Source organism: Acipenser ruthenus, chromosome 11 (assembly GCF_902713425.1).
Source record: "Acipenser ruthenus chromosome 11, fAciRut3.2 maternal haplotype, whole genome shotgun sequence".
Lineage (NCBI taxonomy): Eukaryota > Metazoa > Chordata > Actinopteri > Acipenseriformes > Acipenseridae > Acipenser > Acipenser ruthenus.
Genome location: NC_081199.1, coordinates 24,632,245 through 24,649,785, shown reverse-complemented (window position 1 = coordinate 24,649,785; position 17,541 = coordinate 24,632,245). Strand labels below are relative to the sequence as shown.

Sequence of the window (17,541 nt, the reverse complement as noted above, 5' to 3'; positions counted from 1 at the left end):
ATGTGTCATTCACACATGCTGCTACTAACTGAATGGAACAGATGGAAACTGATCAATGCACATTTGGTTATGGGTCTAAAACAGTAAATTCAGCTCTTAGCAGAACAGAATGGATTAAGATCCAGATAAAATAAAAAATAAAAAAAAGCTGGTGAGTTTCAGAATTGAGTTTCCTGTCACGTAAAAACTAACTGCCCAATTTAACCATGTTCAATAAAACAAGAAAGCAAGAAATTAACATAACTATTGTGCCGTTAGAAAGCTGAAACAAGATATTTTTCTGACCTCCGAAGCTAGTTTATGTGCGCAATTTTTTAAACTCCACTTCTGTCTCAGGTTACCATGCACTACAGTGCAAAAAAACACAGGCTGAAAGTATGGCAAGAACTGTTTTCAAAATTCTGTTTTGTAAATTGCCATATGACTTATTACAATGCTTTGTTTTTAGCACTTTTTTTGCAGTAATTGTCACTGATTTTCTTTGTATAGTATAGTGCAGTACCATACTGTGGTGTTTTAGACACACTGCTGTACCTGACATTGTTCATTTGTAATGCCCAGATGTTAATAAAGCAACTACAATTGACTGAAGATGGTGATGCTTTAGTTGGTAAACTTATGGAACGCATTCATGAAAATGTCCAGTGTGATTTGTGATGCGTCTCCCAATGGCTTGCACCGCCCAGTTCTGTGACTTTTTATTTCTTTTTATGATTTTAAGTCAAATAAACCTGGCTTGTTTTGGGCTGATGTCATGTTCATACCTTCTGTAGATACTATTTCCGTCAGCACAGCGATTGCCCAAACGTTCGCAAAATACCAGCTAACTTGGGAAAATGTGACTTCTGCTTCATCACACATGACATTTAATAAGAAACCAGCTTTTCTTCCCCTCGATTTTTACAGATGGTTCAGTTAAAAACTTTTTTACTGATTTTATCTCTATTTTAATATATGTAAAATAAACTATGACTATAAAAAACAAAAATGCTGAACACTACTTATAAGGTATCATCACAATTAGATAAACAGTTTACATATGTAACAATGTGAGATACCAGACAGACTCCTCCATACTTCTCCAGATTTAATGCTTTCAAGAACATGTGCAAAATGTCGTTACTAAATATCAAGTGCTAAACTCAGTAAATAATTGTATGTAGCGTACATTAAATTAAGCAATTAGACACAAGCCACCAAGCTGTGCAGTAAGTTCTCAACACCAGTAACCCTGAAGTATTATAAAATCTCCCATTCTAAAAGACTTAACTGACCGGGGTTAAAAATAAATAAATATATAAATTAGTGATGAGGCTAAAGAGATCCAACCAGTGTGCTGTTGTCTAAAAAGGCACTGCTTGGAATCTTGTTCAGCCAATTGGGGTTCACCCAAGCTACTTTATAATGTCACTGGGTATATACAGCCTTGATGGTGTAGGGAAAGCCAGGGAGGAGAGAGAGAAGGAGAGATAGAGAGAGAAGGAATAAAGAAAAAGTTACGCACAGCGTTGTCTGGGTGGAAGATGTAGGAGGCTGGGGAGTTGTCGATGATGATGCTCTTCTTGAGATCACGCCCCAGACGGCTCAAGTCCTTGACGTAGTTGCCACGGTGGAACACACACGACTCCCGGAACAACCGGCTACGGAATGCACCCCACTTATCCAGCAAATCAGAAACCGGATCTGCATACTGTAGAGAGCAAGGGGAGAGAATGAGGCTTATCCAGCAAATCAGATACAGGATCTGCATACTGTAGAGAGCAAGGGGAGAAAATGAGGCTTATCCAGCAAATCAGATACAGGATCTGCATACTGTAGAGAGCAAGGGGAGAAAATGAGGCTTATCCAGCAAATCAGATACAGGATCTGCATACTGTAGAGAGCAAGGGGAGAAAATGAGGCTTATCCAGCAAATCAGAGACCGGGTCTGCATACTGTAGAGAGCAAGGGGAAATAACAAGGATTACAGGAACAAAAACTACAATATCAAAGTACTGCACTTGCACACAGCACAGGGACTAGGTTTATTTGAAATGTTCATCTCATATTTATATTTGACTCCATTGTATATTTATTGTAACGTATGACAGCTGAAAGATACTTGCATAGTCTTATTCTGGAATTTATTAAATTAAATCAAGAACTGAAAGGGGTGTTTGGATGCTGGTAAGTGGGTAGGTGTTTTCAGTGTTTTGGGGATCACATTGTTACAACTATGATATGCAATACTAAAAGGAACTTGATTTCAATTACAAACATTTCGACTGGACAGCATTTCAAAATACTAGTAATAGCGTTTGTTGTTGAAGTGTGTTAGTATTTGTAAATGTAGTACTGTTGAGTGGTAGTTATGGTTATGGATGAACTATGATAGGAGGAACATTACAACTGTGGAATTGTGTGCATTTTGTTCCCCAACCACCCATACCATAACACGTAAAATCAGTATCTGCAGCTGGACAGTTGGTCCCAGAAATGTAGGACTCAATAGCTCAACTAATCAAGAAGCTATTAATTTAACACCACACCCTAACATAAAATGTAATAGAAAACGTATGAAGTTTCTTATACTGTAGTAATATTTAAAGTATATAAAGTAAGAAATATTTGGGGAAGAACATTTTATCAGTGTACTTTTTGTTGCACTAAACTCACTTACCTTGGCTAAACTGGCAGTGAACAGCACACACTCGAAGAGTTCACCCATGCGCTGTAAAAATTCATCCACATGGGGGCGCTTTAATACGTACACCTGCGTTTGAAAAAATGAATCAATTAATAAATAAATAAATAGACAGAGCAGAACTATGTTGATGCAAGGAGAATGTCTAGCGTGGCCCAGATAAGCATGGACATGATAACAGTGAGGTATAAAGAGACACAGAGTGGACTAACCCAAGAATTACATTCTAATGCTATCCTTATAGTGGTGTTTAAAAAATACCAAACAACCACAAAACATAGGTAAAATACTTTTAAATGTATTTTTTTTATAAGATAATAGAAACAATAACGTCTCACAGGACAGTGACAAGGGAATTAACAATCAGCTGGGGTTACCAGCCTGCAGACTTCATCTTAAAGTCACTAACTCTTCAAGGACAGTCATTAATCCTCAGGACATACCCGTCATTGAAAGTTCTTGCTTAAATCAGTCACACCCCAAATATGATCTATTTATTACCAATGCAGAGCAAATGGGTAAGAAAGAAAATCTGGTCCTATAAATTGGTCATATTTGGAGTATCAATGCACTTTTGTCATTAAAAAGGTCTGCATGATAGGACATTAATCCTTTCAGATACTAAGATATTTGGCATGCAAAGTATGGGGGGAAAATGGAAAAGAAGTGCCTCATCTCCAGCTGTTCTCCTCTTATTAATCTGTCTCAACACATATTTTGCAAATGACTACTATAAATATATCGATTCTTCAATAACTATTATAGATTAAGAAGGATATGATAATGACAAGTTTATTTTTGTTTGAGGGACAATGGTATACAACAGCACATAAAACGGTATAGAGGGATACAATCTGAACATTACTGAAACTGAAAGACACTCACTGAATATAAAGATATCAAGCACATTTCCTCCACCCAGCTGAGCCTGTAGTTATCGGCCTGGTTCCTGTACCAAGTCGTCCAGAATAGGCTTTGCTGGATAGGACCAGCCTATCCTGGATTACTTGAAACAGGCACCAGCCTGAAACGCCAATGGGTCCTCTTGAGTTGCATGGGAAATAATGATGGTGGTTTCCATACACAGATGACAAGAGCAGTTTGTAGGGCAGTGTTGCCCACCTGTAGCTCATTGTATAGTCCATGTCCAAGGAGGCTGTGTGGTCCAGTGGTTAAAGAAATGGGCTTGTAACCAGGAGGTCCCCGGTTCAAATCCCACCTCAGCCACTGACTCATTGTGTGACCCTGAGCAAGTCACTTAACCTCCTTGTGCTCCGTCTTTCGGGTGAGACGTAGTTGTAAGTGGCTCTGCAGCTGATGCATAGTTCGCACACCCTAGTCTCTGTAAGTCGCCTTCGATAAAGTCCAGCATTTTTTTTTTCTTGTGGTACGATGTTCTTTTACGAGAAGTGGTAATGAAGATCTATTACTGTTACCACCTTATAAAAAGGTACTGACCACTGCCATTTCTGCTACTTCTGTAGCAGTAAAGCCAGAAGTCAGTGCTTAGTAGTAGACAGTTTATCAATGCTAAAGCATTTGCTACTTTAGGCTGTTTAACAGTTAAACTATTTAAAGAAATCACAGTAAGTAGTACAGCAGTATTGGCCATTTAGCAACATCCAGGTACTTAGCCAGAGTCTGCAGGAGCCAAGTTGTGTCAGGCCAATTTATTATTTCTCATGGCATTCACCTCTGGAGGCCTCTGGAGTTCAAATCAGGTAAGGAAAAAAAATAAATAAATACTCTGCCATTGTGGTCACAGCTTAGCTCCCAGTGGACATCAGTCCACATTACAAAACCAACAAACATATTGGAAGAATTCGGAACAACTGGCAGTCTCCCTGGAAGAGGCCCAGGACTGAATGTCACAGGGTGTTTGAGTTGTGCTGGTAGAGCAATGAGGGGAACCTCCCTTGGTACCTGTTAGTGCCACTGCTTAACTGTAGATGGTTCCATTTAAAATAAATACAGGACTATCCAGCTAATGCAAGTCTTAAAAGAAGCAGGGAGGATAAATCTGGCTTGTACATACTGACCTGGATAGCAGAGCTACCTTTCACATGTGAGAAAAGAAAGAGATTAATGCTTGGGCTGGACAGTGACTTGCAGGACAAATATGGTATACATATATGAATGGCTGATGCTTTTATCTATCATTACATTATCTCTACACAGCTCCTTTTTGCACTTACCTGATGAACTGTCCCATCAATTTCAACAGGAATGATAAAATCTGCATTATTCACTGGCTGTCAAAGGTAAAAACAAAGATGATTTAATATTTCAGGCCAAGGGGATTGTCTGTACCCAAGTCTGATTAAATGAAGAGAGGACCAAACCCAGTTTTTCAAAAGTTCAGTTGTACTTCACAAACGTCCTCAATGTGTGCTATGCCAAAAGTAATCATAACATACATGACAGTAACATAAAATTAGAGCAACCAGTACCATGTAATGTCATTCAAATGACTTACATCCACAGTTTATATGTATATGAAGTACAACATACATAGGCATTGACGGACAGACAGAGGAACCTCCATATATTCACATATTTGGTTACTCAATAACCTGTGCTATACAATGTCCTTACCAAGGTACATGACAACTGCATATGCAATTTTTCAGATATATGTAAAAGTGTATGTGTGTCATAAGGACACCACCTCCACTAAATCATAAGGGGATATGCATCCACTGTGAAGGATACCAACCTTGTATGAGAAGTCACTACATCTAAAGAAGCACGGAATTCACTTAGTGATATGATTTGAAATTCCCCATGTAGGTACTCACCTTAAATGAACTGTGGACTAGTGTTTCATCAAGGTCAATGAGCACACAGATCTTCCCCACATCTTGACTTTTTATTTGGGGAAGGAGGGGTTTCACTGCCTGGAGGTTAAACAAGAAAGTATGTGAGGAACATGTAAATCCCCAGTCTAGGACAGAAACAACATAATAAAGGTGTAAGAACATGCGCAGGAGCAGTTTCATCAAAACTGGATAATCTGTAATACTGCCTTATTACCATCAACATCATCATCATCATGATCAAGAGAAAAGGGTTATATTTTTTCCAATACAAAACAGTGGGAGTTTGAAATGCCACTTGCCTTACCTGCCACTAAAATTCAGTGCCTTTGGGGACTAGCTGGTTAACTTTGGATTCACTGTATTTAGCTGCATTGGCACTTTGGTTCTAAAACTATTGCAAAAGAAGGCTTTTCTCCTTCATTTTAAGTTAATAATCCAAACCAGCTGGGACTGGACACTGTTCAGTTTACTGATTTGTTCAGAGAATTTATCTTAATATGTACCATACTAACAATACCTTGTACTAACAATAATTGGTTGAGAGTCTACTGTTTTTTTTTTGTTTTTTTTTAAATTTCTCTTTCTCCTGCGATCGGATCGAAAATGGTTATACCCACGTTCACCACAAGATGGCAGAAAGAACACTCAATGTACAATGCCAGCAATCCAGTGCATCATTGCCAAGAATGGGCTGCGATTAGCCCCACTTTCACTGGAGGCCCCGTCCCCTTGTCAACAGGGTACCAGGGTCTACATACAACCCTAAAATTGAACCTGATGTCTCATATTTCATGAGACATTTGAAAAGATGAGTTTGTGTCTAAATGCAGGAAGACTACATTTTACCCAATAAACAGGTTTGTTTTCATCCTACACCTCAAAATGTATGCTCTGTTTTGCCCAATTACATTTCATGATACACAGTAGCCTTCAACGTAACATTAAAAGCTTTACTGCAACTATAAAATGGAACACAGGGATAGTATTTATTAAAGAGAAAGCAGTTTCAAATGCCATTTATATTGGGTTTTTATTTATTTATTTATTTATTACATTTCCCTAGCTTATTATGTGATTTTGAGTTCCATCCAAAATGGAGTTAGAATCTGCCTGGTTTTGAGCCTGTCTGGAGAATCCTAAGTGCCAGGACTGAACAGCATTCCTTATTCCATTCAAATCATGTGACTGTGTGACCTTACAACAAGACCAGCCCCACCTTCTCTCTCTATATATCTGTAAAGTAGGTGGGGCTGGCAGAGCACTTAGGGTTCTGAAAATGATAGCAATGGAACAGTGGAGCAACAGAACCCAGAACTATTCAGAATTACTGCAAACACCAGAAGATTCCAAAAAGTGCTTGAACAAATTGACAGCATACAAACCCTTTCAGAATTATCTTTAAAATAGAAAAACAATAGAAGGATTTCTCACCACAGCAATTTATCTTAATAGGGCCATGTGATCAGTCTACTTTAATAACACTTTGACCGCTAGTGACACAACGATGTGCAAACATTCGCAAGTCAGCATTTCCCAGGGCTGCATTCTTTTTCATACAGCATAGAATAAACAGCCATTACAAAGCCTACTTTTGAGACACTTCCATTTTCCTCCACCAGGGGGGGTGGTTTGCTGTTGGCTGGTATGTGGTCCGACTCATCCGGACAGAAACAGCAGAACAGGCTGTGGAAAAGACCTCTGCTTTGTGGCTTATTCTTCCTCTTCTTCTTCGAGGAGGAGGAGGAGGAATCTGGAATCTGGGCATCTGCAAAGTAAAAACATTAATTTATTGAGTTTAATTTCTTAACTTAGCAATGTAGTGCCAGTACCGATTTGCAAAGATATTTCCAGTAAATGTATTTGAACAAAAACATCAGTTGTTTACATTTTTGTTTTGCATGCTGCAGCAGGAATTTGAGAATGTAGTTTTGGTTCACAGTGTGACAAAGTGGGATGTGTACCTGTATGCTGAATCTTCCATCTACAAACTGGAACATCAACAAGATCTAATAAAGCTAAAAGAACATACTGCATGAAAGTGTCACCCAGCAATCATATTCTAGAATAATGAAACACAGTAAGTTGTGTGAGGGATCCTACAGCTTTAAGTCCCAGGTGCAGCAAAGCAGAGAGGTGCGAAAGCATGTTTGAATGATACAGTTCAAACAGCAGGAGTGGAAATCAATACCTGTGCTGAAGATGGAGAAAAGAAACGGCACAGTGTGGTATATTAGATCAGTTAATCTAGTTAAGGCAACCCTTGCAAAAACCATCTGATGTTAGGTTGTCTTGATTGGGATCTACAGTACAGTTCCTCATCTATGTTCAATTATGCACCAATAGGTCCTAAGCATACATTTGTATCCATATCTTCAAACACTTAAAATCTGAGGCAAATGGTTAACCCACATGAAATGCCAAAGCAACTAGAACCCCATAAGGTTTTTATTTTTTATTTTTTTATACCTGTGCTAGTCAAAGTGCATAGACACATTTCCTGAGAGGCATAAAATAATTTTAGCAATATAAAAACTAAAATAATAACTAAATCCAATCCTTCCTGCAATAACAGGTCTCACTAGTTTTACACAGTTTAAAATGCATTTTATTTTGAATTATGAAACAAAAGTGTAGACTGGTGATTAATCTTAGGAAGTCTGGGACTATCATGAATAACCGGTTTTAATGAAAACTTGTCACACCTCTTACTGTAATATGTGATTGAACAGTTACATAAAACTGTGGCACAAAGGGTACCAATTGATTGCATGGGTGATTTAAAATGTACATTTGTATTTAGGTATGGGGATTGCACAAACACTTTACATGCAAATAAAATGTGTATTAGTATGTGGGCACGGGGATTGCACAAATTAGTTCATGTGTCGGGATTCAAGTGAGTAATTAATTAGCAATTGAGTCCCGGCACAGCTGTATATATAGAGGCATGAATCACTCACTCTGGGCTGATGTGTTCAGGGCGAAAGAATGGGAGAGAGGAAGAGAAAGAAATATAAAATTAACAACAATTGCTACTCGTACCAAAAACAGCTCAGGACGGTACTTGTTTGGGTTAGTGTTTTGTTTGTCTGGTTGTTTTGGCCAACATGCCTTTTTGTTTGTTCTGTGTTTTGTTTTGTGTTTTAATCTTTTATTTATAATAAACCGGCGCAACAGCACATTCACTCACAAAACTGTTGTCTGTCTACTTCCTGGCCTGATGTCACCATGAACCTTCCTGTTTACATATGATGTCAAGAAGTGGGAAACAGTGCCTTCAATACGCAGGCCAGGAACAGTACTGCGGGTGAATTTTTAAAAATGTTTTATTTGTATTTATTTTTTTCATTGTTGTGTGTTTTTGGAAGTGGAGAAGATGGACAGAAAGAAAAGGGGGCCGGACAAGAGCATGGAACAGTAGCAGCGCCGGTTGGAGGCAAATGGGGCGCCTATGTATGAGGAGTGTGGGGACTTTGGGGACATTTCTGGAGAGTGCCCATGGGCAGACTCCCTCTTCAAAAAGGCCTACTTTGGCCAAGAGGTGGTCATGTGAAGAATGGCTCTGCCTCATGGCTCTCCAGCCAACAAAGGTGGATTCTGCCACCTTTGCAGTGTTTCCTTCCCCCTCCTACCACAGCGAGATTGAGGCCTTAAGCTGGTGCATCATCTGTGGGGAGCGGGGGCACTTCCCAGACAACTGCCCCCTCCCACAGGTAAAGGAGGAAGAGGACCACCGGCCGGCCCCAAGGAGGAAGAAGAGGAGGAGTGTCCGTCCCCGGAAGGTAAAGAAGTCAGTGCAAGCTCCAGCGCCCATGAGGGAGGAGCCCGAGCGTCCAGCGCCCACGAGGGGGAAGCACAAGCATCCAATGCCCTCGACGGAGATCTTAGACTGGCTGATGGACCCTAAGGGGAACTTTGAGGAGGCTCTCCCGATGGCGGTTGACCTGCTGTGGGCCAGAGATGGGGAGCAATGGGAAGCCTGGGAACAGCAACACCACCCAGCATCCCTCTAAGACATCGCAGCCATGGTAATCAACTACTTGGCTGCAGATATGGGAATGCCCCCACAGGTTCAATTCCCATCAGGAGCCACACCTACTCCACCTCCCCAGCAGCAGGCACGTCCACACCAGGGCTCAGAGGAGAGCTGCACCAGTCTCCAGTAACCAAGGGTGAGCTGCACCAGTCTCCAGTGACCGATGGAGAGCTGCACAAGTCTCCAGTGACCGAGGGAGAGCCGCACCAGTCTCCAGAGATAGAGGGAGACTACCTGCTGCTCCTGCCTCCACCGCTAGAGGGAAACTACCTGCTGCTCCCACCTCCACCGCTAGAGGGAGACTAGGTGCTGTTCCCGCCACCACCACCAGAGGAGCTGAAGCTACCTCTCGAGGATCAGCTCCCGCCACCGCCTCCCAAGGATCAGCTCCTGCCCAAGCCTGCAAAACCTGCATCGCCTAGGGCTTCCAAGCCTGCACTGCCTAGTGCTGCACTGCTTGCAATGCCTGAGGTGGCCTATTCCGCACACGCCTGGGGATGCCTGCACACCATCCGGGGATGCCTGCTTGTCATCACCCAGGGAATTGTTGCGTCCAGCAGCAACAATTGCCTTTCCGTTGCCAGCGGTACCATGGGAGGAGGACCTCGCCCCACTGTCAGCATTTCCACTAACAGCATTGACACTGGAGGAGGACCTCGCTCCGCTGTCAGCATTTCCACTGACAGCATTGACACTGGAGGAGGACCTCGCTCCGCTGTCAGCATTTCCACTGACAGCATTGCCACTGCCAGGATCACTCCAGCTGGAGGAGCCAGCCTTGGTGCTGTCAGCACGTCTGTTAACAGCATTGCCGTTGCCAGCATTGCCGCTGCTAACGTTGTCACGGGTAGCATTTCCGCTGCCAGGATTGCCCTGGCTGCAGGAGCTAGCCTTGGCGCTGCCAGGAGTGCCGCTCAGGACTCGGACTCTGCGCCAGAAGATAATCAGGCAGCAACCTCAGTGGTGTTAAAACTTTGTAAAGTCGTTGGTGAATATATATAAATATATGTAGTATAAATGGACCGTACTGTAATCAGTGCAATACAGTGCTTTCTTTCACTTCAATAATTCAGAAATGTGGTTAATTCACGGATAAGCCATGTACGGTCTCAGTTTTATACTTTTATAAAAGAGGCTTATTTGTTCAGCCAACACTGTTTGCATTGTATTGCTTATCTTGCCAGGTTATTGGTGAGCTCCTGAAGTGATACGACGCTTGAATCTCACCTTATTGTTAAGCAGCATAACCTTGTCATTACTGTCAAGTAAGGGATCATGGGAATTTGGAATCACAATTCAGGGAAGCAAATAACTTTCCTTTCTTGTGTCTTAAAAGAGGTCTCCGAGGTTTTGAACTTTTCACAAATTTCCTTCACTGAACCACAGGGATGCTTTAAGATACGGCTTGGAGCTGGATGAGCATAGGTGGGCCGAATAGCCTCCTCTCGTTTGTAAATGTTCTTATGTTCTGAACAGCTTCAGCTGTCATTTGAATTGCTTTTCTACATTGTCACATGACCTGCATGGAATGAAGAAGGCTGTTCTATCTAGACAAGCCGAAAGCAGTTCAAAGCTAGGTACAGGCAGACTTAGAGAAAATGTATTTTAAACCCAGAAGAACAATATAACCCAGAATCACTCAAAATGACTGCAAACACCATAAATAGCAATGTAAAAATAAAACAATTTAAATGACACAAAGTTACTTATTCTTAAAGGGATCTAATCCTACTAAATATAATCAAATGACTACCTGGAAAGCTACAATGGCGGCGTTTACATGCACAAGTCATGAAAGTTTTCCTCATGACCGGTTTGTCGTACTTTTCAGGAAATTCGTTGCTATGCAGTTCTGATTTAGGAAAAAAAAAAAAAATTGTACCAATGCAGATTACTCAATTCATAGTCATTTAGGGGAGGGGGTATTTAAATGTCTGTGTCTGCTTACTAAGTAGATAAATGAATTAATGTTTTGTCGCACACATTCTGAATTACACCGCGCATTAGCTACTTATTTGTCTGGTTACCTTTCCAACACACACACACACAAAATTATAAAAAATATAATTTCTACAAGTTTTACTATTTAGAATTTATATCTGTGTGTGTGTTTGTGGAACATCTAAAAGTTACATTTCATTAACACTAGAACCGCCTTTTACAATACATGTTTTTATTGTGTGTGTGTGTGTGTGTATGTATGTATACACATATATATATATATATATATATATATATATATATATATATATATATATATATATATACACACACACACACACACACACACAAAGCCTGTTGTTATCTCTATTGGACCTGGCAGCCATCAATTCCTTCATTTTGTACATGGTATGAGAGACTTCATCTTGAAGCTAGCCACAGCTCAACCTGGATTCTGTGCTGCGAGTGACACACATGCAAGATAAATCATATGTTACTTTCATTTTAGATTAAAAACTACTTTTGTTTTTACAGTTTTGTATGTGCATCTAGCTGTTTACACACGAGTTTCTTTTGAAATGTTTATTTTATTATAGCTTTTCATTTTTTTAAGTAGTGCTTTATATGTGGTTCATTAGAAAATAAAACCTTTAACGTTTAAATGTTCATTTAAATACGGCGTTTCGGCTGTGCAGATGTTTGATATGATGTGCTTGAATAAAACTTTTGAGTTTTATCCGATAGTTTGTCTTTCATTATAATACTGATGGTGTTTAAAATGTACTGGCAGTTGTAGGTATGACTATAACCGCGGCGGTTCTAGTGTTGAAGTGTAAATGTACAGTGTGTGTGTGTGTGTGTGTGTGTGCTGGGGGGTTTTGTACGGCGTTTCTGCTGGAGATTACGTGATATAAGTCAGAGAATGAGATCTTGACTGCTGAAACCTTGTGAGCCACAAGCACAATTCCTGCTCCAGTTTACATGGGTTTTTACAGCTATTTTTATCATGAGAAAGCGATTGATCCTGCCCTTAAAGCTGCGCTGCCAAAAGGACGTCCTTTTGCTGTTTCACGATGTATTCGCGTGACAACATCACACAGTCATGACTGTAGAGTCGATTTTCAAGTGCATGTAAACCAAGCCAATGACAGATCAGTAGCAGTTAAGTGCAGCACTCAAAAAGGGTCTCTTCCTTTCATTTCTAGCCTCTTTCATGAGGTTGGGTAAAGAACCACAAATTCAAGGAATTATTTTTTACTGTTTCACCATTGCACAAGCACTCTGCTTTACTGATCCGTCACTAATTAGATGACAATTAAGTTTTAAAATACCTCTGCATGAAACAAACATACTGGACATTATGCAGGGCAGAATGAACTCCAGGTACTGTAATGCACTAGGAATAGAAGCTTTAAATCATTGAAGTTCCAACTCTATTGCTAATACTTTATCTGGAGTAAGAACTCCACTTGATGTTGTGTTGAAACTGTAGGAAAGGTTTAATTAATCTCTCTGAAACTGAACATCCTGTTCACACAGAGAGCACAGAGGGACGGCAATGCATGCGAACCAACATGAAGGCTGCTCTACGGTGTTGCACCTACAGAAAAAAATTGACAAAACAGGCAGTAAAATATGGCACTGTCATCAATTAAAATGGAATTTCTTACTTACACCTCTAATCTCGTCCAAATGTAAAAATGGGCCCGGACACTGAAGCACCCACGCAAAAAAAAGTCTTGTTTGACCTAAAGTTAAGGACTCGTGTTGTAAAAGAGTGAGACATAAACAAGAAATAAGAAAAGCCAGTCTGAACATTTTCTGCCAAACTTCCCTTAACCAAAGAAACAGAGGCCCCTCTCCTCTCGCTCTCTCTCTCTCTTGCTCTCCCTCTGCTGGAACACTGCCATGTCACAGCCCCACAAGCCCTTGCAGCAGAGCGCCTGGCCATACCAAAATAAGAACAGGAAATGCAAGGCAGTGAAGAAATGGCAGATCAGAGCTGATGGAGACCGACAGCCTCAATGAGCCCTGAAAGGGTGAGGCTTTTAAAAAAAGTGCAGTACTGTAACTAGTGTTTCAAATTCCTTAATTACATGCTGACTTCTTCCACTGCCCCCCACCTTAAGCGTGGTTTCCTTGAGTTTTTTAAACTTTGAGTATATACTGTAAAGAGTAACCCTCTCCTCCATGTTGTTGTTGCTTAACACTGTAGGAGAGCTTTTACAGGAAATATACAAACTCTGCTTGTGTCAAGTGGCCTTCAAACTGGAATAGATCTCCAAAAATGAATTTCTGCAATTATGACTGCCAAGACAGGTACAGCATTGAATGCGATATCTGCCTGGGCAGTTACCATTGCAGAATCTTTTGTATAAAATGCAGAACAAACATCTCACCCAGTAATTCTCCATTGGTAGTAAATGGGTAACATTTGGGTCGCAGGTACACTTGAGGAACGTGTAGCTTATTAAAATCTTTTGTAGTGAAGAGGAGAATTATCTATTTAGCAATAGGGTGCAAACACAATAGCATACCTGTTTCGGACAGGACATTCACAAGCATTTGTGATATTAGTGCTATGGTACCTCTACTGTATTTCTGCAATAAACGTTTATGCCAGGCTCTGCATATTTTAAGGGAACTTTTATTTAAACAGCTCTAACAAAAGCAACACTGAAAACAACAAGAAAAACAAGAATTAAAAAATAATGAAAAAAAGTGACAGCAATGTATGTACTGTAGAAAAAAAAAAAAAAAGTGTTTAAAGCCAGTGTGACAGTGGTGCAGTGGTGACTGTGCAGACCACAGAATGTGGAGGCCTCGAGGCGTTCTGGAACACAAGCCTTAGTGCAGAACTGTTATTGCAAATCATGTACGAAAAGGCAGCAAGTAGAAATTATATTTAACCAAATGTATCAACAAACACATGTAAACAGATCTTGAGCATGCTTTGTTTCTGTAAAATGTTGATTTTGTGGCACTTGGTCTGCAATCTAAATAGTATAGATGTCTGTCACAAAGACGGCCAGAGTGGGTGGCGTCAGACCAGACAGGAATTCAAAACAAAGACAGTGGTTGATGATGAGCTGAGTGCAATGGCTGCACTCAGCGTTTATTAACAAATAAAAGGTTTGAACAATGGAATACAAAACAGGACACGGCACTTGACGCCAAAAGAAACATATAAACAAAATGGACTAAACAGTGAACAGACAAACGGACAAACACGGTGAGCAGATAACACTAATTACTTTACTTTACTTTTCTCCTTCTCTCTCTCCCGTTCTCCACTCACCGAACACCAACCCTGAGTGCAAGAAACGTGCATCTATTTATACTGTTGTGCTGGGATTCAATTACTAATTAATTACTCACTTGAATCCCAGCACGTGAATTCATTACGTGAAACCCCGTGTTCACATATTATATTTTAAATGCACGTGCGTGATGTGCAATCCCGTGCCTAAATACAAATATACCTTTCTAAATACACGTGAAACACAGACCCGTTTATATCCCGTGTACCAATGACTATACACCAACATTAACATACGCACGCATACATACATACACATAACACAAATGCACACAGGGGCGGGGCGCTTTGCCACAATGTCTTAAAGCAAAATTCATGATTCTCAACTCTACACATATGCAATTTGTAAACAAAGGTTGTCACTGCTACACTGTATGAGTAATATTTAAAATAAATAAATAAATAATAACCTGAGAGCCGGATTCGATCAATGTACCTCAGGGATCAGAGGGAAGATACCTATCCACTGGACTCCTGACATTGGTCAGTAATAAAGACTCTGTATACATTTCCAGCACATCAGCACAGTGCATTAATTGAGGCAAATGGGCGTATGTGTATAGAGTGGCTAGCCATGGTTTGAATTTATCCTGTCCACATTACGTTGTGGTATGTTTTTTTCTTGTTTGTATATTTTGGATAAGTATCTAATTCATTTGCAATAGGAATCAATAGGACATGTTTTAAATGAGATGATGTTTTGATAAATGCTAATAAAGCTTTAAATAAGACTAGTGCTGAAGGAAATGGGAAACAAAACAACTACGGAAAAGATAAATAATTACACAGTAACATCTGCCCTACCAAATAAACGCCTTTTTACTTTGTGTTGTTTTTTAACCAATGTTTTTGAATGGTAAAATGTACTGTAATTTTTTTTTTTTTATATATATTGTAAATTAAAAGCACACCAGTCCATTTATTCAGTAGGGATGGGTGTGGGTGTGTGTGTGTGTGTGTGTGTGTGTGTGGGTGGGTGTGTGGGTGGGTGGGGGTCTCCCAAACCACACCCAATCTGCATATTTCTTACTTCGCTGAACTTCAGAGCCACACCCTGCTATTCTTTAGGGTGATCGACTTGGGGGAAGTCAGTACTGTGAAGTTTGAGGCGGGGAGATTTAGTACTGTATGCTGCAGGGAAGTTACCTTGATCAGCATACTCCCATTAGCTTCAGTTTCCGTGTGAGCGCACTAGAGGGGTGGATCTTAAAGTACTTAAAACAAAACAGCACACACATCCAGGGCAGAGCAAATGTATCCTGTCTGCACACTGTTTAGGTATTCTTCGACCAAGGTGGACATTTTAAAAAATAATCTACAAATTCAAAATCTACAGACTTCTGTTTTTCCAGTTATACAATATACAGAATGTCATGGTAGAATGTATTAGAATTTTTGAAACCTAATACTGAGTAAACAAGGTTCAGAATTGGGGTTAAAAAGGGCAATAAACACCCTACCCGTCTGGTCATTATTTCTAGAATGAAGTACAGTACCATGGTTTGTGACATGGTTTGCTCATTAAAATCATTAGCATATATCTGAAGATGACATTCAATGGGGGGGCGAAGCTTACACTGGTCTTTCAAACTTAACCAAAGCACACTGTGTCATAACAAAGTGCATTCCGTCACTGCCCGACTGGGACATACACATCACCTTGATAAGTAAAGGCCATGAGCAAGGTGTGCAAGTTAAACGAACGGCTGTTTCGCAGTGATAACCCAATGAAGTCACTAAAAATCTAACCTTTCTGTACAGTACTTATATATGGTTACGTACAAGTCCTAGAAAAGGTTTTAAATCATTCAGTAAGACAACATCCTGTTATAGAGAGAGAGAGAAATAAAACTGCAGTGTACAAAATTGAAGGCATATGAAAGAAAAGGATTAAAAAATTAAAATCTTTTATTTTCAGGATGTTTTGGGCAAAAGCCCTTCTTCAGCTGTTTTATTTTTTTTTAAAGTTTTCTTTTTAAACAGCTGAAGAAGGGCTTTTGCCCAAAACATCCTGAAAATAAAAGATTTTTTAATCTTTTAAACCTTTCGTGTACATTTTAAAAAACCTTTTATTTCATATTCGATATATATATATATATATATATATATATATATATATATATATATATATATATATATATAGATATATATATATATAGATATATATATATATAGATGTACTGTACAGGAAAAGAAGATTATAAAGAAAACCCCAGAGAGTTAATTTTGTCAAAACAACAACAACAACAACAGCAACCACCACCTTAGCCCACATTTTCAACTTCCTGTTGCATAACCTTGCATCACATTTTTTCTTTTTTTTATTCACTTCTCACCTACTTTAGTGAGGAGAGGGGTGGGACAGCACCAATGGGGAAGTATTTCTGTAATAGACACATTGAATTAATTAAATCGATAAAAAAAAAAAGTAGTGTAGCTATATAAAGAGAGTTTAGTGAGTGTCAGAATTAGCAATAATAAAGATAAGTTGTACAATAAGCCTACTTATTGCAAAGCGTTTCTGCTTGAGAGGAAACTTCAGTAGAACATGAATCTCTTAGAACAAGCTGCTATTTGTTCTTGTTATTTTGCTCTAATTACAAACCGTTCTGCATTTAAATCATGACAGTTTGGGTTATCTGATATGCTTAAAAGTATCTAAAAAAATATATATATTGGAAAAGTTTTCTTTATAAATTAGGATACAATACATAAACTGCAGTTTGCGTATAAGCCCTGAGAA

General features: G+C 39.6%; 1 protein-coding gene across 1 annotated transcript in view; it reads right to left on the bottom strand.

The window, feature by feature from the left end:
- LOC117426245 (carboxy-terminal domain RNA polymerase II polypeptide A small phosphatase 1-like) overlaps window positions 1-17,541 on the bottom strand; it is a 34,757-nt gene that overhangs the window by 6,119 nt on the left and 11,097 nt on the right. The window contains exons 2-6 of the mRNA XM_034043652.3: window positions 7,092-7,267; window positions 5,482-5,580; window positions 4,879-4,935; window positions 2,660-2,752; window positions 1,505-1,690 (exon numbers count right to left, since the gene is read on the bottom strand). Coding sequence (XP_033899543.1) covers window positions 1,505-1,690; window positions 2,660-2,752; window positions 4,879-4,935; window positions 5,482-5,580; window positions 7,092-7,267 — 611 coding nt within the window. The remainder of the gene's footprint in view (window positions 1-1,504; window positions 1,691-2,659; window positions 2,753-4,878; window positions 4,936-5,481; window positions 5,581-7,091; window positions 7,268-17,541) is intronic.